The sequence below is a fragment of the Salarias fasciatus genome, chromosome 22 (genome assembly GCF_902148845.1).
Source record: "Salarias fasciatus chromosome 22, fSalaFa1.1, whole genome shotgun sequence".
NCBI lineage: Eukaryota > Metazoa > Chordata > Actinopteri > Blenniiformes > Blenniidae > Salarias > Salarias fasciatus.
The window spans coordinates 21,189,934-21,217,260 of record NC_043765.1 but is presented as its reverse complement, the minus strand read 5'-3'; the positions used below and the strand labels follow the sequence as shown (position 1 = coordinate 21,217,260).

General features: G+C 43.6%; 2 protein-coding genes across 6 annotated transcripts in view; one reads left to right on the top strand and one right to left on the bottom strand.

The window, feature by feature from the left end:
• Nucleotides 1-1,242: 1,242 nt before the first annotated feature.
• On the bottom strand, nt 1,243-3,376 carry cfap300 (cilia and flagella associated protein 300). The gene is made up of 7 exons (XM_030120937.1): nt 3,267-3,376; nt 3,093-3,174; nt 2,525-2,594; nt 2,260-2,417; nt 1,992-2,164; nt 1,769-1,835; nt 1,243-1,374 (listed from the first exon to the last, which is right to left on the bottom strand). The coding sequence occupies exons 1-7, from the start codon at nt 3,374-3,376 to the stop codon at nt 1,243-1,245; spliced, it is 792 nt and encodes a 263-aa protein (XP_029976797.1).
• Nucleotides 3,377-16,796: 13,420 nt separating this feature from the next.
• tinagl1 (tubulointerstitial nephritis antigen-like 1) overlaps nt 16,797-27,327 on the top strand; it is a 20,658-nt gene continuing 10,127 nt past the window's right edge. The window contains exons 1-6 of one of the 5 annotated variants that reach the window (XM_030120408.1): nt 16,846-16,863; nt 16,966-17,006; nt 19,502-19,812; nt 21,980-22,046; nt 25,637-25,729; nt 25,819-25,933. In XM_030120408.1, coding sequence (XP_029976268.1) covers nt 19,509-19,812; nt 21,980-22,046; nt 25,637-25,729; nt 25,819-25,933 — 579 coding nt within the window. In that variant the 5' untranslated portion in view covers nt 16,846-16,863; nt 16,966-17,006; nt 19,502-19,508. Of the gene's footprint in view, nt 17,007-19,501; nt 19,813-21,979; nt 22,047-25,636; nt 25,730-25,818; nt 25,934-27,327 lie in introns of those variants that run through there. The other 4 variants (XM_030120409.1, XM_030120406.1, XM_030120407.1 and 1 more) reach the window with 4 other exon arrangements.

Here is a 27,327-nt window from a genome sequence, read left to right as displayed (position 1 = left end):
TACAAAGAAAACCTTCAGGATGTCTCCTGTGAGGTCTTGAGTCAAGACGTGAAGGGATTTTGACCTGTGCCTTCTCTTCTCTGCCCTCGTCCACCGTTAATCCTGCTCCGGAGACAAAACTTTGCAACGTCACACGAGGACGGCCACACCGTTGTTCTTCTTTACACTAACAACGCAGCCCACAGTGCAGCTCCTCCTGACTGCTGTAAGCTTTGATGTTTTCCCTGATTAACCCTTCTGCGTTCGACATCCCACCCGTCAGACCTCGGACGCCTGCAGAGACGCCGCCTGCTGTCTTCAGGCACGTTGTCCCTTCATAAAGCATGCCACATAGATCAGAACGGCTCCCACACAACTACCTCTACGGCCGCTAGGGGGCGCTAGTCTAGGAAAAGAGTTATGAGAAACCGTAAACTGATTGTCTAACTGACTGAATGCTATGCATGACTCAATCTGCACGTTCTCCTTTTCACCTCTTCTTCGTCTTCTTCTTCTTCTTCTTCTTCTTCTTCTTCTTCATGACGTCCACCTCTCACTGACTTGCCGCCATGTGACATTCCAGCTCATTGCTCTTTGAAACGCTCTCTTACGTGTTGGAACTGTTGTCGAAATGAAACATAAAGCAATAAGCAAACATAAGCCTGACGAAGTCTTCCAATTCCAATTGATGTCGCTTCTGGTTGAAGAAAATATGAAGCTGATTTGTTTTCTAATCGAATGCACACCTCTATTTAATCTTTTAAAGAGATACATCCAGTGTGTATCTGCGGAGGATAAAATTAAATCACTTGACTAACTTATTAATTTATTTGTTTCAATAAAGCTCTTTGGAGTGTATGTTTCTTATGGTCTCATCATTTCTGACTTTCAACGAAGTATTTTGTTGTCCAGACAAGTAACCTTCACTCAACCTATTTTTTTTTTATCTGTGTTAAATAAAAATGCATATTTTCTAAAAGCCCATTTTTATTTAATTGATGGCTATTGTTTAAGCAATTTAAGGCATGAAATCCTATGTGGACAAAGCAGATTTGCAGACTTTCTACATATTTCTATTAACAGCATCCACTCCGACTCCAATCGTTTATTGACACATCATTTCCACAGGGCTAAATAATGGTTGAAACAGGAGACAACTAAAGAAACTGCTCTGAAAAACTGCACGTCTCAGCTTCAGGTTTAGAGAAGAAATGTCTTCAATCTTCCAGGTTCTTCTGATTCAGCAGGATCAGCTCTTCAGCTTCACACCGTAAAGTTTCCCACGCCGTAGAAATGGCAGAACAGAGTCGCGTGACGTTTGAAAGGGTCGACGATCAAATAGGCAAAGGTTTGCTCCTCCTCTTGTGTCCCGGGGAAACGCCGGCCAGACTCATCCTACAGAGGATGAATGATAATCTGAGCTTAGCAGGTCAATCTGAAATTATTACTGAGATAATTCTGCTGTCTCTTTATTTTAAATGCTTCTTTGAGCTGGTAGATGATGTAAAGTGGCACAACTAATTAAAAGGGGCATACAACAGACAATAGATGCAAAGAACACATTCTAAATATCAGGCCTAATTGTTGTAAATATGGAGAGTTGATTTTTATTTATTTGTTTCTATTCCCACAAAATTACAACTTCTCTACTTTAGTTTAACAATTTCTTCATGTGTCACGTGTTTTTCCGGCTTGTTTATGGGGCCAGAAATTCACCAGGCCCACTTATCCACCTCACAGGTCAAAGGTAAACTTCAAGCTTTCCTGATGTGTCGATGAAGTTACTCACTCTGGCACAGACTTTGAGCACAGTGGAGACAACGCTGATTTTCTTGGTCTCTGGATCCTTCTGCACACTACAAAATAAGTAAATCACACATTTCCCCTTCATATGAAGATGGATTGAAGCAACTAAAGGTCGAGACTATGTGCAAAATGTTGATGTAAACAGGATGTGATTGAAAATCTAAACCCACATTTTCACAAACGACAAAATATTTGATGGAGCTCACCTGATCAGATCTTTGTATATTTTCTTCGTGACGCTGATGTAAGGATCGATGGTGTCTTCATATTGACAGAGCTCTCCTCCAAGACACAAGTGCTTGAAGAGGAGAAACAGGAACTCCCCCCGCTGCTCCCTCCCCAACACGCCGTAGTGCTCAGAGTCCTCATCCTGCAACATCTGGAAGAAGCAGTGGAGTCCAGAGGAGACGGCGCGTCAGGGGAGATGGATCTGGACAAGCTGAGCGTCAGACAGTGGAGAGACGAGACAAGCACCTGTCTGAGCTCATCATAGTCGGGGTAGACATCATGAAAGCATTTCAGGATGTGTCCAGAGGGCCTCAGGATGCCGCACGAGTACAGGGGATCAAACAGATCCATGGAGACCTTCGTGCACGGGACGACCGCCACACTGACCGACACTGCCTTCTGGTCTACACACACACACACAGGTTAAAAGCATTCCTCTGACATCTGACTGCAGATGAGCTCCATTTCCTTCTGTCGATGATGAAGGACTTTGGGGTTTGACACAACATACCGACGGGCACCCAGACTCCAGCCTCCACCCTCCTCAGACTGGATGCCACGATGGGGTCCCTGAAGAAACACTGCAGAGAGACGCCAAACACGTTCACATAGGATCAAACACATGGAAGCACATTATTGAAGAAGACAACCAGTTTGTCTTTGGAAGCATTACAGATGTAAAACATTTGTTTTTGAATCAGGGCACAAATTCAACATGGGTAAAACCGACATTTTACATTAGTTCTGGATACAGTAGATAGATAGATAGATAGATAGATAGATAGATAGATAGATAGATAGATAGATAGATAGATAGATAGATATTTCATACCTTCAACAGGACATGGAAACTTGAGATATTGGAATAATTGTATTTTTGTATGTAATTTCACTCATACAATTGTATGAAGAAATGTTCTTTGATCATAAAAATAAATTAGAATATAATTAAGTCAATTATGGTAATTATACAAATTAATTCATTTATGGGGAAAAAAACCCTTATTCTCCAGGTGGTGTAAATGTTTAAATGAACACACAAATCACATGGCAGTGTGATCCATATGAGTGAGCCTCACCTGAACAAACCTGTCACTGCTGTAGGAGCTGAAGTTGTGGTCAAAGCTGTAAGAATGGGCGGAAATCCTCCCCAACATGGACCTGAACGCAACACAACACACCGCTGCAGCTCAATTCACTTATTTACTCTAAGGTTGTTTTTTTTTTTTAAACTTGTCCGAAAACAACTTTACCATTTCATCAAGAATTCCGTCACTTCTTTGTCCTGGAGGAAAGAAAACTTCTTGGTGGGGAGAGTTTTAAAAGAAAAAATATTCTCAAACGCGCATTTTTCGCCTGCCATGTTGCTTTCGCTCGTCTTCGGAAAAAGAGCAGCCACTCCTCTTCAATAAGTATCAGGTTTGTAGGCGCTTAAAGGCCAATCACAGGCGGCTTTCCTCGCCAACAACCAATCAGCATCAAGAAAAGGTGTCACGCGCTCATGCGAAGAAAATAAACCAAGTGATACATCTTCATTTTTTTTAAATCTCAGGTTTGGCTCGTTTACACGTTACTATGACAGCGGAGATCACAAGAACCTTATTTTTTCCAAATAGCAATAAATAAATAAATAAATAAATAAATAAATAAATAATAAGTTTCCAAATAGTAAACTGTAATAAGCTACAAAAAAAAACAGTTTATAATGTAATTATATTATTGGGTGAAAAGTCAATACAGTATGTGGCATTATCATGTTTGAATTAATGTAAATTCATCGATGTTGGATGAAAAGTTAAAACTGACTCCTTGTTTTTTACTGAAAGTATTGATTCTATAAATTTTAAAAATGACATAACAAATTTATAAAAGTTTCTCTTTTGTTTCTTTTTTTTTTCCATTTTGACGTCTGTTATGCCCCAACACGTGTCATATTATGAAGGTTTGTGCGGCTCTGGAGCGAAAACAGGTGAAGATTGTGTGAAGTGGATAAATAGTGCAGTGCACAATTGTACAGTAAACAGAGAGGTATTTAACAAACAGTTTGACATATTTCTAAGAGTTTCTGAATGAACGCCTTGAATTGACACTTTTTTTACGGTCTATGGTTGCCACGCACTTTGATTAGCCATCATTAGCTTAGGATACATCAGTATAATTAACATAGTTTGCATGGTTTTGCAAATCATGAAGGATGTTATGGTGCAATATTTCAACGTGAGTTAACCAATTGTTTTTTTCTCTTTTCAGGAATCTGCGACTCCTTAATTAACAGAAATGAACCCTTTTGGATACCTGCTGTCTGTTCACCATGCCTACATGACTCTTTCAGCAGACAATTTCAAAAAGGTACCTCCTTTTTATTTTCAATTTCAGCTTAAATGTTATTCAAGGACCGAATGCGACACAGTCATTTTAAGGCACTTTCATTTAACGGAGGAAACCCCATCATTTCAACATGAACACGTGTCTCCGTAAAGCTGGCCTTTTTTAATGAGTGTACTCACCTTTACATTTACGATACAGTTTTGGAAATGTAAAGGGTATTTCCGAGTGTTTACGAATTTCACATTTGTTATTTTGAAAATGGGTAGGTGGGAATCATGGGTATATCAGAGCTAAATGACAGATTTGTGCTTTCACTACTGGAAGGATGAAATGTCATTTGTTTACTGTAAAAATTTAGAGTTTATACTCTGAAACTAAAATCTACAATAAGTAACATTAAGCAAGGTCTTTCACTTATATTTAACATGACAATATTCGTACTGAGCCATAAAGTAGTAAAGCTTTGTGTTTGCACAGTAATGACATTCATACAATTTAAACTCTACTTTTACCCTTTTTATTGATGTCGCTTGAGCTTTTGACCTCACTCGCCCTCATTCAGTAAATATATATATTTTTTTCTGCTTTTATGGCAAATTATGACCTGAATTTAATTAATTTCATGGTGTTGCAAATATGTGTTGGGGCCCAGGTGGACTTGTATTTGTATCCACCAGAGGGCGCTCCTGGCCCTCTTCAGAGACGTTCTCACTTTGCTTTCTGCAAGTTTGAACATTGTGCATTATTTAAAGTCTGTATGTTTATAGGCCAAAAAAAAAAAAAAAAAAAAAAGACATTCCTTATCGTTGTTACTGTCGGTAAATCGGTAATTAACATTTCTTAACTTGTTTTTAGCACATTTAAGTTAAATAAACTACTTCCAGTCAGTTTACAGTTGATGGAGTGTGTGTTGAATGTTGTGTTTGCTGAAGACTGCTGATGAAGCCCACATGATGCAGTTGAAAAAGTTTCATCTCTTAGGCTTCAAAACATGTTGTATTCTTCTGCTTTACCTTTTATTAAGATAAATCCATTTATCCGTTGTTTTTTAATTCCTCTTAGCTGGATCTTGTCTCTTACATCCCTCATTTCTTTCACTGGATTCTGGTAAATCCCTCAAGTATCCTTTAGAATATTAGCCTACTACTCAAAATACCAAATGTTGTCATGTGAAGAGTCATAATCTGGCCTGAACACATGAAGCTCAAACTGAAGGTTCGGAACCATCAGCTTCACTGTGTTCGATGATCTTTTTGCTAATTTAGCGTTTGTACCTTCTGCTCACGGTTACTCGACTTCTTCCACTGCATGTGTTTTGTATTTACACTTGTACCATCAAGCCATGCGGCGTGGAAGAAAGTTCTTGTATGGCGTTTGCACAAATCCCTACAAATATTTTATCCGTAGCGGCTTAAATCCTCATTTCATTCCTCTCATTCTCAGCATTCCTGGATGGATGAGGATGTGTGATCCTTTTGATCCACATTCCAGTTTCGTTCATCCGGGCGCTGATATTCCAGTTGTAGAGGAGCCCAGAGCCCGGAGACGCCCTCAGGTGCTGGAAATGTAATCGTGTCCGGTGTGTAACTTAGTTAGTTTCACTCCTATTAAACTGCGGCCAGTGAGAATTCTAGAAGCTGACAGACTTGCTTCATGTGAAGGAGGAATCAAGCCATCATTCACAGTAATCAGAGGAGGAGGTGAAGTCAGATGACTTTTAGAAGCATTTGATGATTGATGAGATGTTTCATGCCAAGAGATCATTTTAATTCTGAATGTTTCTCAGATGTTATTTTTGCTGGGCTGAGAAGCATCACTGCTGCGCTTGTAGTTAGAGGCTTCTGATTTATATGGTTTGTAACTGTCATAATTATTACTGTAGGTCAGGATTAAATTTATTATCTCTGAGAAGCAGTCTGTGCAACCAGCAGTGAAATACGGTCGATTGAATAACAGAGACACCACATAGTATATAGACTATATACATATAAAGGCATGCGTGTTGAACAGAGCAGTGAAGGGAAGAACAAATGAGTTCTTATATCTAATGTCGTAGGTTCGATTCTGGGTGCTCTGTCTGTCTCCCTCACCCTGTCCTCACTAATGGTCAGTTGGGATTGATTCCGTCACCCTAAACCGGATAGAGTTCCATGAAAGATGAATGGAAGAATAACCCTCCACTTGTTTCTTTCAATCATGGATTCTTCTTAGTTAAAAGAAAAAAAATATTGTGCTGGGAAACTTCCCCCAATACTGCAGTTCTGTTGTGCCATCTCTTATAAAGATGAAATACATTTTTAGATTTAATGGAGTTAATTTACAGATATTCTGGTAGCACTTGATGTCGTATTAATGGCTCAGTAAGGCGTGATATTTACTGAGTCAAAGGATTAGAAGACACTGAGCAATTGAGGGAGTAACTTCTTTTTTTTAGGTTTACCTGCTCCAAATGACCTGGAACAAATGAGTCAATCATTTCATGTTTCCTCAAAGCTTAATGACGAATCATTCATTTGAAATAGCAACAAAAAAGAAAAAAAAACAACCCAGAGAACACCGTGGCCGACTGTGTCAAGGACATCTGGTTTTAACTCTCGTTTCATTTTCAGTGCCAAAATGAAAATGAAACCATGCTGTAACTTCATGAGTGGCTGTTAGATCATCCTGAATTGTGAGGATAATGCAGTGTGAAATTGAGCTGCCTCTAAACGCCGTGCACCTGTAATGAAAACAGGCAGCTGGGGACAATCCGGAGGGTCTAGACAGCGACGAGCTCTGTGACGAGTTTGAAAACGTCCAGAATGAAGCCAGACGCAGCTGTTACATCCACAATTGTTGGTAAATCGGGCCAAATTGATGTTTTGAGAGGGTAACAGGGGTTAAATGTGACATAACGGAGTCAGATCAGTATTATTGGAGTGCTAATGTCACTGTCTGCTGAGGGCGTTGTGGTGATTACACTTGATTCCTGCTCATCAGGCTCTAACGTGAGAGCTGGCAGGCGAGAGGATGTCACAGCGGAGAAATGTTGGCAGGTATCTGCAGTCGGTGATTGAATCTTTCCATGCGGTCCTCTCAGATTTAATCGCAGATTTGGAACGTTTCCTGATACCTGCTGAACGGTGGGGGTTACATCAGGGGGACGTCTGTGCCGCTCTGCTGTCTCTTGCAGATTTCTCCATGGAGAAGGGTAAAGAAATAAACTCATATACAGACTTAACCAGCTGTGATGCTGAAGTCAGACTGTGCAGCCTGTATGATACCCAGAGACCTTTTAATAGCTGATTATACACTGTTTCCTCCTGTTTCAGAATTTGGAAAGTGCCAGAGGTCAGTGCTCGGGTCGCTCTGGTCGTCGTCCTGAACTAGAGTTGCCTTCAGTCCCAGTGGCGTCTCTCCGAGCTGATAATTGCTCCTCAGCTGACCTGCCTGGACTCTGTCAGTGCACGCTTCCCGATTTCAAACATTACTCAGAAGTTTTAAAAAGCTCTCAGTGGCTCCGACTCACATCCACTCAGAAATGTCCACAGGACAGAGTCAAACACACAGAGGTCACGTCAGCACTGCTTTTAGGGGCCGACCTTTTCTTTAGCTTTTTCCTTTGTTTTTTTTGACTTAAACTTTGCTTTTGATGATGGTTAAAGTTCTGGAATCAGACTGAAAAGAGACAAAGACATGGCCGATGCAGGCACACTCAGAAGCAGCAGACCTTTGCTATTGCAACAGACTAAAGGAAGGAGCCTCGGCCGTGCCCAGACTCGGAGAACAATGGAAATATCTTGCTGGAGTATTTTGATAATGAATGAATCAGTATCTGAAGCCTTTCCCAGTGAAGTCATGTGGAGCGGCGTTTGGAACTGAGCTCTTTTTGTCCCGTTTCAGGGTCGCTCGGCTCAGACTCCCTCGAGGAGCGCCGCTATTCTCAGTCACTCAGTGGCGCTTGGCAACTGCAATTGTTTTAGTTTGTTATAACGCTGTAGAGAAAACAGTGACGTTATCACTGTCGACTCAACAGGTACTAAAATATGTTGTTCTTCTTCATGCCTCCATGTTTTTCGTTAGATTTTAAAATTGCCGATAAGTATTTGCACACATTAAATCAGAGCGTAATAAAACTTTCTCGCATTTAGCAGCGTTTCTTCGAGGTCAGCCAGGCCGCTCCGGGGTTTACAGGTTTGAATCAGCGCTCTAATGCAGCGGTCATCACATTATTAGGTTGCGACCTTCATAAATGAAGAAATGAGCCGTCCGGGTTGCGTCCTTGTGCGTGGGCCGTCCTCGGTTTGAGCGGAGCTACTTCTCCTTCTCAGATAATCTCATCTGCAGGTTTTCAGAAGTGATGAAGAAGTAAAAGTGGCCCGGATTTCCTCTCGCTGCTTTACTCAGTGCTTGTCTGAGATTTAGGCTGGAAGCTATATTTAGTGGTTTCTTAAGAGCACATTTTTTCAAACGTACTTTTGCTGCTGCAATTCAGAAAATAAACATCCTGACTTTAGTGAAACAGCCCCCTGATCCCGTCCTCCCCTCTTCTTCACTTGCCTTTGTTTATTAATCTCACTCCTCTCCGTGGTGCGATAGCGTATCTGGGATATTCTGGGAATCCTGGCGGAGCTTTGCAGGGACATGCCGCAGGACGGCGGCTGAAGCAGAGGAGCGGCGGTGTGACGGGAGGGGGCGGGACAGATAAAACCCTCACCGACGTCTCCGTCTTACGTTTGATGGTATCTGTGGGAGCGTCTCCTCTCGGTCTCCTCGCCACGCCGCGACTCTTAACCTGGACGCTGTCGGCAGCCTCAGCCTCAGTTAGTGGTGGTCTGGGAGGATTAGAGGTTTCAGGTGTACAGGGGTCAGAGGTCACGGCAATTTCATTCGGCTTGAGTAACACTCCTTTCAACTCTTAAGGGTCAGTTATCCATTCATGTCCATGGTTGATAAGTGTTAAATTACTTTGGCTTGTTTTTGAAGTCTGATCTTGTAAAGAAAGAAAAAAATAATTCCATAGATTTTTTAGTGCTGTCAATTTTAATCGCGATTAATCCATTGAGGTCTGCCAATTGGGTCAAAGAAAAGAACTAGAGGATAATAGTGTTTTTTCCTGACATTGGGACTGATTTATGAGGATTAGATTCTTCATTGCAATTAATCTCAACTTTAAAAAAGTTAATTGTTGACAGTTCTCCATGAATGAATCGCGATTAATTGCGATCAATGCGATTAAATTGCGATCGATGCGATTAAAACTGACAGCACTAAGATTTTTACATCCAGTGAGGAGGAACTGTTTGTGCTCTTTGGCCTCACTGGTGTTTTTCCTGCTGTCCTTGTTTTTCAGTTTCTTTCCCAGGTGGCCCAAATGTTACAATCGGAAAATCGTTTTCCATGGATCCTGCCTTCCACCTCCTTCCCGTCTCCTTCACTGCTCAGACACTCTTACATCCAGGCTTTTCTCAAGGCAACCAAATCACACCAGTACATGAGAACCTCCTCAGTAATGTTGTTAGCGGTATTTTGATGTTTTCATCCGGCAGATGGGACAATAAGCCAGATTTGAGTCACTCTGGACAAAAGCTGTACCAAGACGATGCTTCATCAGTGACGGACACTTCCCTCTCATATGTCAAAACATTTCTGTTAATAGATTCTTCTGAGAAAGTCATGTTGACATTTTCCGCGCTGGTGACTGAACTGCTTCTTCTGTAACTGGCTGCTCTCTCACCATTTCCACATTTACGAGACAACCCAAACACACCACGGCCCGCTTTCTCTACGCTACTGTTTGGCCTGTTTCATTGTCCGTCTCCATGGTTGCGGCTCACGGACAGTCGCCTGACATGGGCCACGGCGCTGGATGTGCCGCAGGCGTCCAGGAATGCAACCTCAACTCTTCGCCAGCTTGTTGAAGCCTCCGATTGAGACAATCGCCGACTGTTAACAACAGTCTTACTCATTTCTGCCTTGAGTACGCACTCCTCTCGGAGGCTCGTTTCGCGTCTTCACACTCTGTCCTGTTGTGCCTGAACACAAACCCTGAAAACAACTCAACAGAATAACAAGGAAACCAAATTCTTCTAAACCATGAGACGTGTCTTCAGCTCTAGCTCCCTGCGGAGGTGAGCGGATCGCTCGAGTTTCAATTGTGGGAGTGCAATAGAATAAACAGATGATAAACAGAGGAAAGCTGCAGCGCTGGTTGTGCTGCCCCCACGCCTCAGCAGCTGGCCCCGCTGACTCCTCTCTGCTCCAGATTAAATAAAAGCCTTCCTCTGGGCCGGCCTACCGCCACGGAGAAGATGCTCGGGAGGAAATCGAGCTGCACACGTGTCGTTCTGTAGTGAGTCATGAAAATACTTTAATGAGATATTTGCAAAGTGAGTCAGCAAACCAAGATCTCTTGTTTTTTTGTTTGTTTTGTTTTTTTTTAATTTTCTGTTGTTTGTGATGCTTTGTCTTTCTGAGAATTCAGTTTTAACTTGTTTTCTTTGTAAAATGAGTGATGTGAGGATGTAGCTGGAAGCGTGACGGCGCTAAGGACCAGCTGGTTCTGTCCATCAGCGAGATTCACACTAACGTGACCCTCAGGGTGAAGTATTGAACGCCAAGGTCACCCTGAGCTCATCTTTAACCGTAATGATGGTTCACATTCGACCCTTACGAGAAAAAAGGCTGACATACAAACATCCAAGACTGTCCCGTGATCCATATTCTTTAACTGCTCGTTTGATTTTATCGTTTATGTGAAATCTCTTCGACACGATTCCATTCCAAACCGAGGGACTTCACGTTCGCTGCTTTCAAGACGAGGCCTTTTTAAAGAGGCTCAGCAGAGATTTTAAACTCCATTAGCACAGATGAGTATCTTCAGCGGATGGATGGACGGGTGAGTGAAGAGCGGGCTGACAGGTATTGAGCGCGGGCCGGTCCCTGTGGAGATGCACAGATAGTCAGACGGGGGGCCCGGGGGGCCAGAGGGGGCCAGAGCAGGAGAGTGTGTAGGAGGACCACCTGAGACCTCCTCGCTTGTTTTAGTCTAAAGTGGACATGTGACTTTACTAATGAGGCAGACGGGTGTGTTTCATCAGTGAGATGGAGACACTCCTGTTTGATAAGTCTGACCGTCTTCACCGACGGATGTTTCCACCCTGTGGAAATGACGCTGTTCTCTCAGTATGGTGCTGCGATACGGTGATTTCAACACAGTTTTGACTGTCAGCACATGTTCTTTCTGTGGAGACTTTGCCATTTTGATTTTTTTTTTTTCCTGTCTTTTTATCTGTTGACATATTTTCGGCACTTCCTGGTAAACTGAAAAACAAATTGACCTTTAAAGAGTCACGTTCAGGAACAAGGCTCAGGCAGCCATGGCTGATGTGACACATCTGGAGTGGGGCGAATTCATCCTGGTTCTCTCCAAGTCCATTATTCCTACGCTTACTTGTCTTTTAGCACTACGTAAATTTAACTTGTGTTATTTCAGAGCTGGTTGTGAACCAAAGTCTCTTTAGCTGGTAAAAGCACCGATGAACTCAAACCTGTGTGATGTCAATGACCAAATTTACTAATTTCTTTTTCCTTCAGAAGTAATTGTTGTAAGTGTCATAATAGAATACATGGCTAAACAGTCTGACAAAATGTTACAGGTCCCAGAAAAGGGCCACACATTATGAATGCACAGATTTATTAAACACAGATAAGATGCAGCAATAGGGGGGAAAAAAAGCAATATTTCGTGTATTTTTTTTAAGATGGAATAAAAGTCCCTGATTTGCTGTTTTTGTCAATTGTTGCATAATTTTTGCAAAGAAGATCACATTAATCCTTGAAATGTTATTGCAATTTTTGAGAAAATGGCCTGCAAAATCATTTTTTTGCCTGCAAGATCCAGGAGGGACTGAGAATGTGTCCTTCTTTATGATCATCACAGAGGTATTATGTTTGTGAAAGGTAACAAGAAAACAGGAGAATGTTTGGGTTTGGGCTTAATAATTGAGGATAAAGACCAGTTTCATAACTCTATGCAATGAATGTGTTCAAATGCATACACAGCTTTTCTTCTCTCACTCTGAAGGAGAAAGAATCACGATGAAATTCCTTCAGTGGCATCGACAAACACTGCAAGTTTCCCTTTTTTCTTAAGAAAAATTATCTTAAGTCCAGTAACGGCTGATGACTGCTTTGTTTACTTGACATCTCATCAGTGTCAATAAAAATGTAATTTGTTACATCAGTAGCTTTTACCACATAAGAAGTTCATATTATTATAGTTTTAGTTCCATTTCTGTGTTATCCAGGACTCGGCTCGAAACTGGTAATAATAGTGATTTAATGATAAGTGTGTGTTTCATCGGCTGCTTGTTTGTGCAATCATCCCGTCTCAAACTCAACACGTTTCGACACGACTCTGATTTGTTCCCCGGCTCTATCGTCACTTTGATTCCACTGCGTTGGCTTTTTTCACAACTGACTAATTTGACCAAGCAGAACTTGATCTGCTGATAAAAAACAGAAGAGTTTTGCTGAGTTCTTTCTTATGACTGATTCAGATTCTTGTCAGCATTCATCAATCTGCAAGTGAGCGGTTTTCACAATCGATACGAGTCTGATGTGACAGACGTGTTGGGCGGCAGAGGCGACAGACGGCTAAACCTTTACAACACCTTATTGACCCTCTAAAGTGGAAAACTTGTTTTACTCTGACGCTGGAGTTAGTGAAGTTTGCCAATTAATAAAAAAAAAAAAATGCATGTTTTTTTGACCAAAAGAGGCATCTTTGTGATTTTCCACCAAATAAATTTACCTGGAGCCACAAAGCATGTTTACCCTTTAAAATGAGGCTAACAGCTTATAAAGTTTCTTATATACCATAGTTTAGAATCGTATACAAAAACTTATGTTGTACTTATGAGGTCCCAATTAGACTTTAGGATTCATTACAGCTGTTTTTGTACCTTCATTTTAGTGGTTTCAGCTTTCTTTTCCAGCATTTTTCAGACAATTTTGATATTTTAGAATAGAATGGCACCCAAGGGAAATTCCTCTAAGCGTAGATCGACACAGAATGAATCGATAGAAAGTTGAACATCAAAAAAAGAAAGGATCAAAATTAAATAAATCATTTTTGAATATGAATGTGGAGTAATTATAACCACAGAAATGATAAAATTAACACAAACAAGCAATTTTTAGAGGGAGGAGTTGAAGAATCTTATGACCACATGATAAAAGGACATTTTTAACATTTTATCTCTGTTCTAAGCAATTTTATTCTGTTTCTTTTTTGAAAAAATCTACTCATTTCAGTATGGCTTCCATTTTTTTCAACCCTTGAATAAAATCCAAGAGATAAGTCATTTTTACAATGACTCTGGTGTGTGAATCGTATAAAAATAACATATATTCAGGTATACATTTCTGGAAGTTTCAGGAAGCCACTACAAAAGGGCCAAAGGGTCACATGTGGCTCCAGAGCCGCAGGTTTCACCCACTTCAGCTAAAAGTTGATGAATCAAGTTTCACGAGTTAGAAATATTGTTGTGGGAAGTGGAGGACTTGATTCTGGGGGAACTGTGGAGGCTGATCAAGTGTTTAGTTGAGGTAGTTATGGTGGATTTATGGCTGCTTTGATTCTGTGAGTTGGTGGGAGTCTGAAATCCTGACTGGCACAGTGTCTCTCCTAAACTGTCCGTTACAAAACAAACCCTTTTAGCAATATTAGAGCCCAGCGGAAGACTGGGACCAGGTTTGCATCAGAAGCAGCTTTCTTTTTAACCCTCACCTGAACCTGAGGGGTTACAGGGATAAGGATCATGATGCACCTTCTGTTTTCCTCATAAAGTCTGATCCGTACAAAGTGTGAGTCACTCAGCTTGTAAACAGCAGCGGCTGTCAAAAACAGCGGCGGCGTGCCGCGGCTCCAGCTGTAGGAAGGAAGAACAGCCAGTACAGTGACGCTCCGAGAGTCTCCCCAAAGCCTGTGACTCTCATCAACAGGAACGTGGCTGTTTTTCCACACACCTGCGGCGGACCGCCTCAGAAACGTCCAGAAGGCTGTGCGACGCCCTCCAGACCCCGCCCCGGCCCGTTCGGCCAGCGCGCCCGCTCCTTGTTTACCGCCGAGCGCCGTTGTTGTCCTGCGTGTTCCTGGAAGAGGAAACGCACCAGAGAGACGGAGGCAGAGACGCATCCACTCCTCCGCGGGGTCAGGAGAGCGGACCTACACCCTGACGCGCTGCAGCTGGGATTCCCGGCTGCGCTGCACGGCATCATGGGAGGATAATGATGCAACGGCGAGGAAAAAGAGAGGGATTGTTCCTCGAGATGCCTGTGTGTGTATGTGTGTGTGTGTGTGTGTGAGTGGCCTACGCTTGGCGCCTGCCAGTTCGAATGTCAATACTTGTTTGTGTTTCCTGAAGGATCCTCATTCTGAACATATTTGAAGCAGGTTGACGTGAACCCATGTTGAAGTACGCTCAGTCCTCGTGTGTGTGTGTTTGAACGTTGGGAATCCCTGGTGTGTGTGTGTGTGTGCGCGCACTCTGGATGTTGTGTGCATGTATGGGCTCTATTGTTTCCATGTGTGTCCTCAGCCTACACAGTTCAGTCTATTTTCAGGAAATTATCTCACAAACAGAAGCGCCGCTGAGCTGATATCCGATTCCTTTTTTTTTTCCTTTTCTTTTCTTTTCGGCCTCTGCTTCACACACTCAGGAGTCAGCCGTCCAGATGTGTCACGCTGGTTCAGAGCTGACTCACTGCAGCGTACATATCAAATGTACACACACATATATGAATCTTACAACACACACACACACACACACCGCCTACTGTTGTTGTGAAATCCATGTCGAACATCCATCAGAGATGATTCACTCTGATCCTTCGGTCACTTCCTCCTCTGATTCAGGGGTCTTCTCTGACGAGCCTGAGGGGAACGGGGGTAACTCACACACACTCCCACCCTCATGCACATGGCCACAATTATGTTCTTGTGCGTTTACCATCAACGTAGCATCAGAGCAGTTTCAACGTATACGTGACTCATCTGCTGCCCGTAACCGCGCAGAATGGCGAGAATCAATCATCGGGAAGGTAAACAGCAGGTATGGCGAAAGGCATCAGGTGGTGAAACCAAAGCGCTGCGGAGCTCACACTGCTTTTCTTTAGGAGGTTGTGTAAGTCATGTTAAAGCTGTAATTATGGTTTTGTACAAAACGGGGGTTGTCACACCTTCTTTTTCACATTACTGACAGAAACTGCAGGCGCTTCATGCACTAATGCACTATTTAGACACAGCTTTAAATATTGGAGATGATTGACACACAAAAGGGAAAATTGCATGTTTTTACTTCGGTCAGGACTTTAGACACGCTGCAGATCACCTCTGGAATGTTTCCAAAATACTTTTCACCAGAGATTCTGCTGTAATTTTGAGTTTGATCTGAAGTTTAAAAATGTTGCATGTATTCTGTGTTGCTTGTCACTTTAAGCTACACTTTTGTATTATTTAACTTTAAAACAAACGACAAGCTTCTGAACAGATCAGCATGCTCATCCTTTTTGTCTCTTTTCTGATTTCGTCAGATAAAAACACTATGGTCTTACTATTTAAGAGTATTTGTGTGATGAGTTGTTCCCACTGTGCTCTCCCTCTCTGCCCAGTCCGTCCCAATAATCCCCTGCTGTGTTGCACTTATTGATTCAGCTTTCAGCTTATTGATCGACCCAGAGAGGGGTCTCTGCCACTGTTTGGTCTTTCAGGACCACCATGTCAATTATTGAGCGTTCTCATCCAGAGAGACTCGGGAAAATCTCAGAAACCATGTGACTTGTCTTTGTTTTCTTAGTAATAAATACAAAAAAGTGAAGGAAAAGGTGGGGATGTTACAAAGCAAAGACTGAAAATGTAAACAAATTTAAAGTAAAAGGGATTTTGATAAGGCGTGAATAATCTTTTAAGCATTCAGGGAATTCAGCCTCCCTGAATCTCTTTCCAGAGGCCAGTTTGTCCGTTTCTAGAAGCTGGGAGGTCTTTCCTTTCTGGCCTGCTTGAGGAGGAGTTATGCAACCCCTGACCACTAGATGGTGAGCAGGAGGTCAGCGGTATCCACCGCTGTGTCCACCTCAAGCTGAGATGACCCTGCATGGGAAAAAGCCTCAGATAAAAGAGGAGCAAACATAGCAGGGGGGCGAGAGACAGTGGCCCGACAGTATGGGAGCAGCAGCAGGGCGAGTGTGACTGCAGCCTTTCTCTCTGGTTCCAGTCTGATAAGAAGAGGAAAAGCATGAAGAGATAGGCAACCTGTGGGTGTCACAGGGAGAGAACACAGTGTGTGTGTGTGTGTGTGTGTGTGTGTGTGAGGGAGGGAGAGGCAGTGAAGCAGGGCCAGGGCCGGCGGTGAAGGGGGGTCGGGGGAGTGGTTAGCCCGGCTCCCTGCCTGTATATAGAGAAGACCGAGGGTGACAGAGCAGATCCTGTGAGGAGTTCAGACAAGGGAGGCTGACCTTTTACCCAAACCCTCTCTACCTGTGGCTGACTGCCCGAGCAACAAAGCTCTACAGTTGTTTCTCTCTCTTTTTTTTTCCCCCCTCTTTCGGATTACAAAACCAGGATTTCTCTGTCAACACAAGGTAACAATTTGCTTTCTTCGTTTTCCAGCAGCAGGTCTCGGGCAGGTGCAGCCTCAACCCCCCCCCCAGCTCAACTTCACACTTCTCTCTGAATCACTTGAAGCCTTTAATGTCTCTTTAGAAGTGTTTTCTTGTCTCTGTTTTACTATTTGCCTTATCCTGAGATCTTTATTGCCGAGTATCGGTTGGTCAATCCTGTTACGACATACTTACCTTCAGCTTGTGGGACTGTAGAGCATAATAAGAGATGTTATTAATGGGCACAACAGTTTGAGTGGGAGCTTTTCCATTTCTTTTCCCTCCAAAGGGTTATTGAGTGCAGTGGCTGCTAATCTTGTGTAATTCACAAAGACCAGTAATCCTTGCGCTCACCTGTTGTGGTGAAGGCCTCATCAAACACCTGCAGCTCCACAAATGTTCTTCACTCCCCACAACGGCTGCATGTTTCACAGATGAGACAGAGGAGAGTGAAGGGCTGTGTGGCTCGGAGGGAAACAGAACAGGCTTTTATACAGATATTCTGGGCCAAGAGGCAATTATCTAGCGGGCAGTGCAGTGATATCTCAGAGATGAGCAGCCAGAAGGAAAGGGGAAGACTGATGTGGGAATGCAGAACTTAAGAAGTTTCTGTTTGAGTTATTTAGTTTTCTCTGTCCCAAGATTTTTTTTTTAACAATCTTGATCCCATAATCTATTCCACAATTCTCAGAGACATGAAAACATGAGATGCTTGGTTACTGCAGTGCAGAAGCTGTGATGAAAACAAAGCTGTTCACTGGTGTAGTTCTCAGTGTGTGTGTGTGTGTGTGTGTTAGTGAGTGTGTGTGTGTATTAACTGTGCTCGGGGTGCATGTGTGGAATCAGCAGCTTGGCTGATCGGCTTTATGACAACTTTGTAACTTTACAAACCTTAAAAAAGAACTGAAACATTAGATTTTATAATGATCTCTATGTTGGTTGATGAAGCTGCTTTTCATGGTTATAGTTGTAATATCGGATTTTACATGATTTCACACGTTTTACTTTGCAAACAACAAACCTAAAGATGAGAAGTGTACAACAATATTTACATTCTCCATAAAGTAATTGACACAAGTTACTGTTCCCAGTTCAGCAGCCATTCATCAGGAACTCATGTACGATCTGAACACTTTGCTTCAGGAGGAAATTGTCTCAGTGCTTTTAATCCAGTTGTGTACAGTGGTGTTGAACTAAGCTGTAATATAATGAGTGCTTTGTAATGATTTGGCCATACTATTAACCCTTTAAAGGTGATCTTTGTGTGCCTTTTATACCTGTGACAAAATACACAGAAAATCATTAAACTGACCTACAGTAATAAAAGTCTCTAGATAGGATTCATCTCTCACCAATAACAGCCAGAGATTTACTGAAAGAATTAAGGTTATGTTTGAAAACTTTCTTGTGTATAAAACTTTGCTTAGTGGCAATTTATTTATATTTTCATGTTATCAGTCAGGTGAACAGACAAGCTTTAACGTCACTTTATTGACTTTGTAAAGGCAGACTCCCGGCTCCAGACGGTTTGTGCTGCATCGCAGCAGACAGTAGAAATTAAAGAACTGGATGCACTTTATTGCCCCCTGTGGACCAGCGGTGATTTGTGGTGGAAGTTACTTTATGGAGAAGCGTCAGCAGGACAGCCTGACCTGAGGATGGTGAGCAGACTGGTGGGTGTTTTACTGCACCGCCGCTCAGACTGCGCCACAACAAAACAGTTGTGTGAAGAGGGCGACCTGCCCATCCCACACACAGCCATATGCTGTGTGTGTGTGTGTGTGTGTGTGATGGTTTCGAGGGGTGGGGGGGGCTTCACTACAACTAAAGGTGAAGTCATGCAGAAAACAGGGCAGCTCAGATCTTTTCCGGAGTCCTGCTTTGTGTCCATTGTGCCCAGAGATCTGATTGGATAATTAATGATGCTATTTATGTGAGCAGCAGGCCAAGCTGCCCGTTTGACTCAGTGACTTCAGTCCAACACACAAACAATGCATATGGATGGCTGTTTGACCCGCTGTGATTCAGGGGTTAGAGTGAGGACAAACACCTCCCGGTCCTGGCTGTCGACGACGTCTCTGGCGCTTTTACACAAACCAGTGAATGAAAAATGGAACCAAAAAAACAAAACACGGAAAGCAGCTCAATGAGGAATCATAGCGGAGTCCTTTGGCCTGTTTGCTCTGAGATCTGACACCTGAAATAACACCATCAAACGGCATCCAACGCTTGAGAGCCCCCCATGTTTCTGTCATTCAGGAACTGTTTTCCATCCACTTTCCTGCTGATTTCTTTTTCACATTTAGCTGCGGTTTGTCTTGGCTGCTTTACAGGAACGAAAGGAAGAAGACTGAAGTGATCTTCAAGAATTATGTGTTGTTTTTCCCCCCTGATAATTTGCTACTTTAACCTCTTTGTCTGTCTCCCTCTGAAATGCAAAGTCCTTGATTATATACCAGATTAACAGCAACAAAACATGTTTCTTCATTTAAATCTGTCCACCTCCTTCTTTTCGCAGAGTTATCATGAAGCTCATCCTGCTGGTTGTGGCAGTGCTGCTCCTGGAGGTGCGAGAGGGAACTGCAGACAGAATCCTGTCCAGAAGGACCAAGCGGGAGCTGGCCAGTCCTCTGCATGTGGGTGGCATCAGGGACCCGTTCGGCTCCTACTGCGAGAGGCGAGGAGGCTGCTGCCCGGGCAGGGACGACCTGTGCACCGTGCCCTACCTGGACACCATCTGCTACTGCGACCTCTTCTGCAACCGCACCGTGTCCGACTGCTGCCCCGACTTCTGGGGTCACTGCCTCGGCGTGCAGCCGCCTCACATCGGTTCGTATAGCTGATGATGTGTCACTCTGTGCATTAGTCTTTTATATTTCCCCAGTGTGTGTGTGTTTGTGTGAGTGTGTGTGTGTGGGTGAGGATGTGCTGTCCCACTTGTTTAAAATCAGTCTGTGAGCAGCAGGAAACCCTGCTGATGAAAAAGCAGCATGGCCTCTGAAAATACATCATTATTACATACCTGCTTTCTGTCAACCTTCTTTCAGATGTTTCAGGTAAGTGAAGATTACAGCAGCAGCAGAGGAAACCCGGCTTCTGCATGAGGGAGGAATTTATTTATTTTCAAAAAGAGATAATAAAGTAAAACTACAATCACTTTTAGGTAATTTTGCAGTTGAGGATACAATAATACATCTCATTGATGATTAGCCAGGGGTGGCAATTAGTGAATTATAAATTAGAGTGTGTAATTTTGCATCAGTGCAGTTTACTCCATGTAATCTACTTTGCTGCTATTTAAGATCATAAGTATTGTTACTGAGAATGCCCAGTATTTTGTAACCAGTCTGAGTTTCTGTAGCCATTAAGTTTTTTCTTGTAACATAAAATTTCCAGTTTATTTCTATATTTGTGTACATAGCAATTTGCGATATTGTACTTTTTATAGACTTGTTTTTCTTGTAAGAGGTGAGTTTTATGAAGGCCAGTTCAGTCAAATCCCTGCTGCTGACGATGCAAGTAAACAGAAATGGAAGGAACTCATACTATTGTTTTACAGCTCTTTCAACTTTTGCTTGAATATTTTGAAACAGCAATAACTTAATTCATAACTGAGTGAAATTCAAGCCGTTTTCCAAACGTTGGACGCCTCATTGGGGTGAACGTGTCCCTTTTTTTTCGGTGGACGTCGCTTTTTTAGCCAAAGCGGTCACTGCAACAGTCCGGCGCCTTGCGTTTGATTCCACACACAGTTTCAGTTCCTTTATCAAAGCGCGGAGGTGTAAAATGTGCCGGTCGGCGAGAGCAAAGGCGCACAGTACCTGCAGGGAACAGTAGGTTTCTTATTAACCCAGACGGAGCGAGGAGGGGTGGATGGAGGGATGAATGGAGGTCAGCAGAAAGAATGCGGGCTATGTGTGTCGTGGGCGTGACAGACAATGAGGGCAGGATAAAGCGGTGGGGGTGGGGGGGCTGCAGGTATGTGGTGTCCAGTCTATACGATAGGAGACTCAGGAGGTGTGACGCTCAGGCATGCAAACACACACCTGATTCAACCTAATGGAAGCCGATTCACTGTCACCATTCAGTGTAAAAACAGTCACCTCTGCTGTCAGAGGACGATCTGCAGAGCTGAGTGTGTTACGTGTTAGGTCCCCTCTGCATTAATGTGTAACTCGCCTCAGTGACTGAGCCGTGATAGACTGGCCGAGACAGCTGTAAAAGGCGGAGGTGTGCGTCTGAGCGCCTCCGTCGTAAATCACACAATCAGCTCCGCGCCTCACAGCGGAGGCCCGGAAACCTGCGCAGCGCTGTAAATTCTGAGCCAGCTCATGCCTCAAATTCCACGTGAAATTCACACTGACAGCACCGATCCACTGTAAACCAGGGAGAGATAAAACCCTCACTGTAAGTCTGTCAGCGACTCACTCTCCTTTTTCAGTTTGTAAGTGACTGGCTTCAGGCTGAAACATCAATTCAGAAGGATCGCGGTGTGCGTTATCGTTCTTGTGAGTTTGTGTTGCTGCACATTTTTATTCAACCCACTCGTGTTTGTCTTTTTATAATGTTTAATCAGAAACGCGTTGGTATGGAGGCTCACGCTTTGTCTCAGCAGAGGTGAAAAAGCTGAGTATAAGCTGGTTAAAGCATAACGAGGGAACCCAGGGAGCCTGGGAAGGCAGGAAAGAAGCTAAGGCCGCATTCCTACACTGGATTACTGCAGCTTAGAGCCGCCCAGACCTCACATATTCTGTGTGTGTATATTTCAATGTGCACGCAACGTTACAGCTTTTTTATTGTTGTTATACGTGAAGCAGTATGACCGCTGTGTCTGCGGTGTATCAAGTGCGATCGCAGTAAGTGGAAGCCCTCGTCTCTGCGTCTTCGTATCCGAGGCTCCGCTCGCAGTTTTTCCTTGAGATTAAGGGCAGGATCTGTGTTGCTTAGCCACAGCAAACATGTGTGTATTAAATATACGCCCTCTGTCTCTTCTCAGGCATCTGTGAGAGGAATGGAAACAGGTTCTTTACAGGGCAAACATACAAAGAGAACTGCAATTTATGGTACGTAAAACTCTCTTTTTCTTTCACTCTGTTTTTTTCCCCTGAAATGTCTCCTTTAGTACATCAAGTTCACAAACACTTCATATAATACAACAACTAAAAATTAGACACATTTGTATTTACTAGAGAAGGATCACTAAAACAAACAGAAACCTCGTACGTGAGTGAGAGACATGTGTTTCCAATAGTGTAGTTACTGCTGGCTTTACGAGTAATAATCACCTTTGTTATCCCATGTTTTGATTGTAGATCTTTCCTCGACAACATAATGATCACATCCACATGGTTTATATACACTTTTAACCCCCTGACCCAACTTTTCTCCCTGCACGCCCCCCAAAATTTTACCCAATTTCTGCCTTTCTCTGTCAGGAATTTTCAAATGCCAGCAGGAAATTTTGATAAAAACATAAATCAAGGCTGAATCCCACCCAGCTGCTTCCGTTCCTGAGCTCTGATATTGTGCTTGCTCAGTGATTTTGATCGAGGAATCACTGACATTGCAGTTTTTGTGTTCATCCATTTAGTGCTGGATGTAACCATATAAACAATCAAATAACCCAAACCACAGGTCTACATTTTATCATCCACCCATCCAGACAATAACTGATTAAACTTGGCGATAGCTTCTGCCCCGGCGTTAAAAGAGTGGCCTCATGTTGTCCTGTGAAAACCTTCAAGGATGATCGATATTCTGAATGCCATCTATTTGGAGACACCACTTCCAACAAACTGTAGCATGCAGCAGAAAAGGCCTCTCTACGATCAATGTCTCTTATTGCCATCTGCTCCAGCTTGAGACAAACAGGCTTCAGTCGGTACATCAGGTCCACTCCCAGGGTTGGTGGTTCGATTATCTATATTCAGCAACTACATCTAATAATAATTTAAAAAGTTATGATTAAGTGAAAGCAGTTCAATAATTAATCAAAGTTAATGAAAACACGTGGACATTCCCCCTGTCTTGCAGTAAAGTTTAATATGCCTTCAGCAGTTTTCGGGTCCCCTGCATGGTGACGGGAAAATGTATTCCTAATTGAAGCAGTTTTCCTGTTTGGCTTCTCGGGTGCCCGGTTTCTACTTTGATGTCGATAAAAATCCACTCTCCTTCAGTCCAGCACCACGTCTTGTTTTGGCTGCACTTTTGATCTCCCCTGCCAGCGTTTTCTTATTTGTCCTGCTAAGTGTTTCTGATGGGCAGATTTACAAATAGCCTTTCTCTTCATGACCTTGGCACGAGGCTCAGCGCTACTAAAAACAGCATTTTCAAAAAATAGCTCAGAGAAACACGAACGTTTTTTTTTTTACATGCTCTTCTCCACCTTGACGGCAGCATACTTTATCTGCCTGTGGTCAGTGTCAAGGACATGGGAAGGGCAGACTGAAAGGAGGAGGCGTATTTTTACACTGAGAGGGCTCGAGGAAAGGAAATTGAATTCCTCACCTGTGCGTCACTCTGATTTCTCGCGTCTGTGTCATTTAATGTTTGCACAGGCAGCGTATGGACCTGCAGACAAATATTGACTCCACCATTTGTGTCTCTGCATCGTGTTTATATGTAAGAACATGTCCAGTGTGACCTCTGCTGACCCCACTTATCTCCACAGGCATCGAAGTGTGAATCTTATCAATGTAGCTCGATTAGGAGCTTCGAGAGGTGGATTTTGACGACAAGCATAGATGACATTTCTTCTCAAAAAGGCTGGTGGAACGAACACATGCCGCGTGATAAAAATAGTCTCCAGTGTTCCCCGCCGGAAAACGGCAAACTAACAGAAAGCGGCGCTCCTAAGTTCACTCCTGCGATTCGCCGTCAGACAAAAGAGGCTTATGCACTTACGCAGTCACGCGTGTTTCTGAGGCAATACATGTACATGTTGCACCACGACGTTTGCACCGAAGAACGCAAACATGCATACACTCCCTTTTCCTTCTCCCACTCTCTCAACTTATTAATTTCCCAAATGTGCATCCTCCCCGTCCTCTCAGAAACAAAGCCTCAGGGCGGAGGACCGGGCTTCCTCTTTAGTGGACATGCTGCTTTCCCCAGTTTTCCTCTGAAAGACTCCGATTAGCAGCGGCACACTCTAACCGCACCCCCCACACGTGGATTTCTATGAAAAAAGGAAGTCATACCAGCGTTAACCATATAACAGCGCAGTGTGACTGAGCCTGGAGTGGTGCTTTTGATTACACTTTGTGCGTGAAAATATACCTGCGACCTTTTGTTGTTTTGACGGGGTTTCCAGCTGAGAAGTTTCCCCGTCTGATGCGTCGACATCCAAGCTCTCTATCGGCCCCGAACGATCTGATGCTCGGCGCCACCGGCGGTCTCAACGGCCCGAAGGAGCAACTGTCAAAGCTTTGATTTGGCAAATTCTCTCCCTGTGCTGTCTGTGTCAGGATGGACGGCAGCCAACAAATGCAATGAATATCTTTTCTACGGCTTCTCGGTGTATTCCCGTAGAAACGAGGCTCTCATGTCAAAATACGGCGGCGCTCTCGCCGTCTGCCTTTGACAAGGAGTGTGACAAAGAATGCAACATGTGTCCTCACAGGTCTCATGTTTTATTTTCAGTCTCACTCCGTGGCCCTCGGCTCCATAAATCTGCCTTTCCTCCCGTCCCTGCGGGTGATATTAGTGTGCGAGCGTGAAGTCGACCCGCTGCCTGCATCGACTCCCGCCGAGAGGAGGAAAAGTCATTAAGGCTCTTCCTTTAATCAACTTCCTTCAGACGTTCAGGGAAGCATAAAGCGGGCTAAAGTGGATTTGCCTCCGTGGAAGGAATTGAGTTTGAGAAGTTATTGAGAATTGATATAAAATGCAGCTTTTGTTCCACAATATAGAATAAAATAGAAATACTTTATAAATCTCAGGATGAAATTCTTGAAATTGTCTTGAATATTGCAGTTTACTTTGGTTTATCCTCACACAGTGTGTTATTGAAAACAAAATCGCAGTGAAAACATTGAATAGCAATAAAATAGATATGATAAAGGTCTCTTCGATAGAAAAGAATTTAAAGCTGCTGCCGATGGTCTAGTGCAGGTCTCCCTCTCTGTAAATATGACGTCTGGCGTGCCGTCGGCTCAGCAGTAGGATGTTGTTACATGCCTGCGTGGAAACCTCCCCTCGTTCCTCCGCAGCCTCCTCCTCTAACGCTTCAGCATTGCTCCATCACATTGACTCATCAGAAATGAAATTCCCTCGTTCTGAACATCCCCAGAGTAAACATCTGCGTCTGCTCATTAATTTCCCCTCCCTCTTATCGTGCTATCTCCGGACTAAAAATGGCGTGGCGTTTCTGCAGCCTTAAAAGGCCGAATGTTCCCTTTGACCTCTGCACATTTTTTTCTCACTCCCTCATATGTTCTTTTTCTAGATATTGACATTCCTTTCGCCATTCATTTCTTATTTGGAAATTCCTCTGAGCCTCAGCGTGCCATCTATATCTGATCCGCTGCTTCTGTTCTCGCTGTGGCTTCAGTTGTTTTTGCATGAATACGTCATTTTGAAGTCATTTTAGTGGGAATTCCTTTAAATGTTGCATCTTTTCTGTGTTTTTTTAAATTTTATTTTCCTCTTGTAGTACGTGCGGGTCGTCTGGGCGCTGGGAGTGCGAGCAGAACGCCTGCCTCATCGAGTCCGATATGATTAACGCCGTCAACAGAGGAAACTACGGGTGAGAAGCTCGTCATAACAGGCTTGTCTCTGGTATGACTTGGACGGCTTTGCAGTGAGATATTGGTGCCATTTTGCCATTATTTTCAGGTGGAGGGCGGCGAACTACAGTCAGTTCCATGGGATGACTCTGGATGAAGGGATCCGCTACCGGCTGGGGACACAGAGGCCCTCCAGGACCATCATGAACATGAACGAGATGCAGGTAGGGTTAGGGTTAGGGTTAGGGTTTGGGATAACGGTCTACTTTGGACCTGAAGGACTCGGCTCTTCAGTTCAAAGAAAAGAAAAAAGCACTGTCATTTTTATTTGGTTCATAACAAGGAAGTAATCTCAAAAATAGTTTTTTAATAAATTTTTAAGCTGGAATACAGTTTATGGAAAAGGCCTGTATTGTTTTTTTTACTTTATCAGTGAAGTTTAACATTTATGTAATCCTTATGAACTGAAAGAAGAATGAATGAATGATTTACCATTTTGGCAAATCATTATGAAGCATGTTTGAAGACTTTTATTTGAATATAAAGCCATCTGAGCTCATTTCAGTGTGAAGTGTGACACATGCGGCATTTTCAGTGTCTGGAGTGGAAGCAGGGAGGTTCAGTTCAGACGGAGCCATGTTTCACTGACAGGTGGGAATGTGTGGAAAAAAAACAACTTGCCACAGTTGCTTTGTCGTCCGTTTTATTTATTGGCGCCCCTGCATACCGCGCTGAATTCCTCGTTTCTGATATACAGGCTTAACACCTACTGTGCTACAACAAGTGAGCAGTGATGAAAACAGGGTTCCTCTCAATGGCGGTGGGCCGTCGGTGTGCCGGGGCGTCTCTGTCTGAGACTCCGGCCCCCTCTGATCCGCTCAATCTGTGTTTACATTTCACCCAGACAGATTACATAAGATGGAACCAAAACACGAGACATAGGAATGGAGGCTAATGGAGGCTTCTCTTAGAATAAAGGATCACCCTCCTGTTCAGTCTGCACCTCCGCCCCGCCCCGCCCACCCCCCCTCCAGGCTCCCAGAACAACATGTTGGCGCTCCCCCTCCCTCTTCCGCAGGCAGCGTGTCCCTACCTGTGTCGCGTCCCATTCCTAAGGCCCTCTGTCCTTGTAAATTGTGAATTTGTGAATTAATTTATCGCACTCCATCTTCCAGCGTAACTCTCCATCCTTGCCACGTTTTGCTCGTGTGCCTTTTGGAGTTTGACCCTTCTCAACTCCTGACCGGCAGCACATTCCATGGTTATGTATCAGGTGGCCATTTGTGCCGCGGACGCCTCACTATTAATCGGAGGAATGCGGCGCAGGCGGCTGGGGGCTTTGTTAGCGAGGGGAAGTCGGCCGCGCTGACGTGCGTCCTGTCTTATCGCACGTCGCCGGGAGATCAGCCGAGCGTCCAGCCTTAAGTGAAGATTAATGGACAAGAGTGCGCCTGGCATCCAGAAATCACCTCCAAGTGGCGGCGCAGTCCCGTCAAATTATGTGCCTCTCGCGTCCCAGCGTTACCGTCACGCCCTGGATTTATCATCACAGTGACAGAAAGAGTTCAGGTGTTCTAAATGACGCAGTTTAACCGATCAGATCATCGCTTCCTACAGA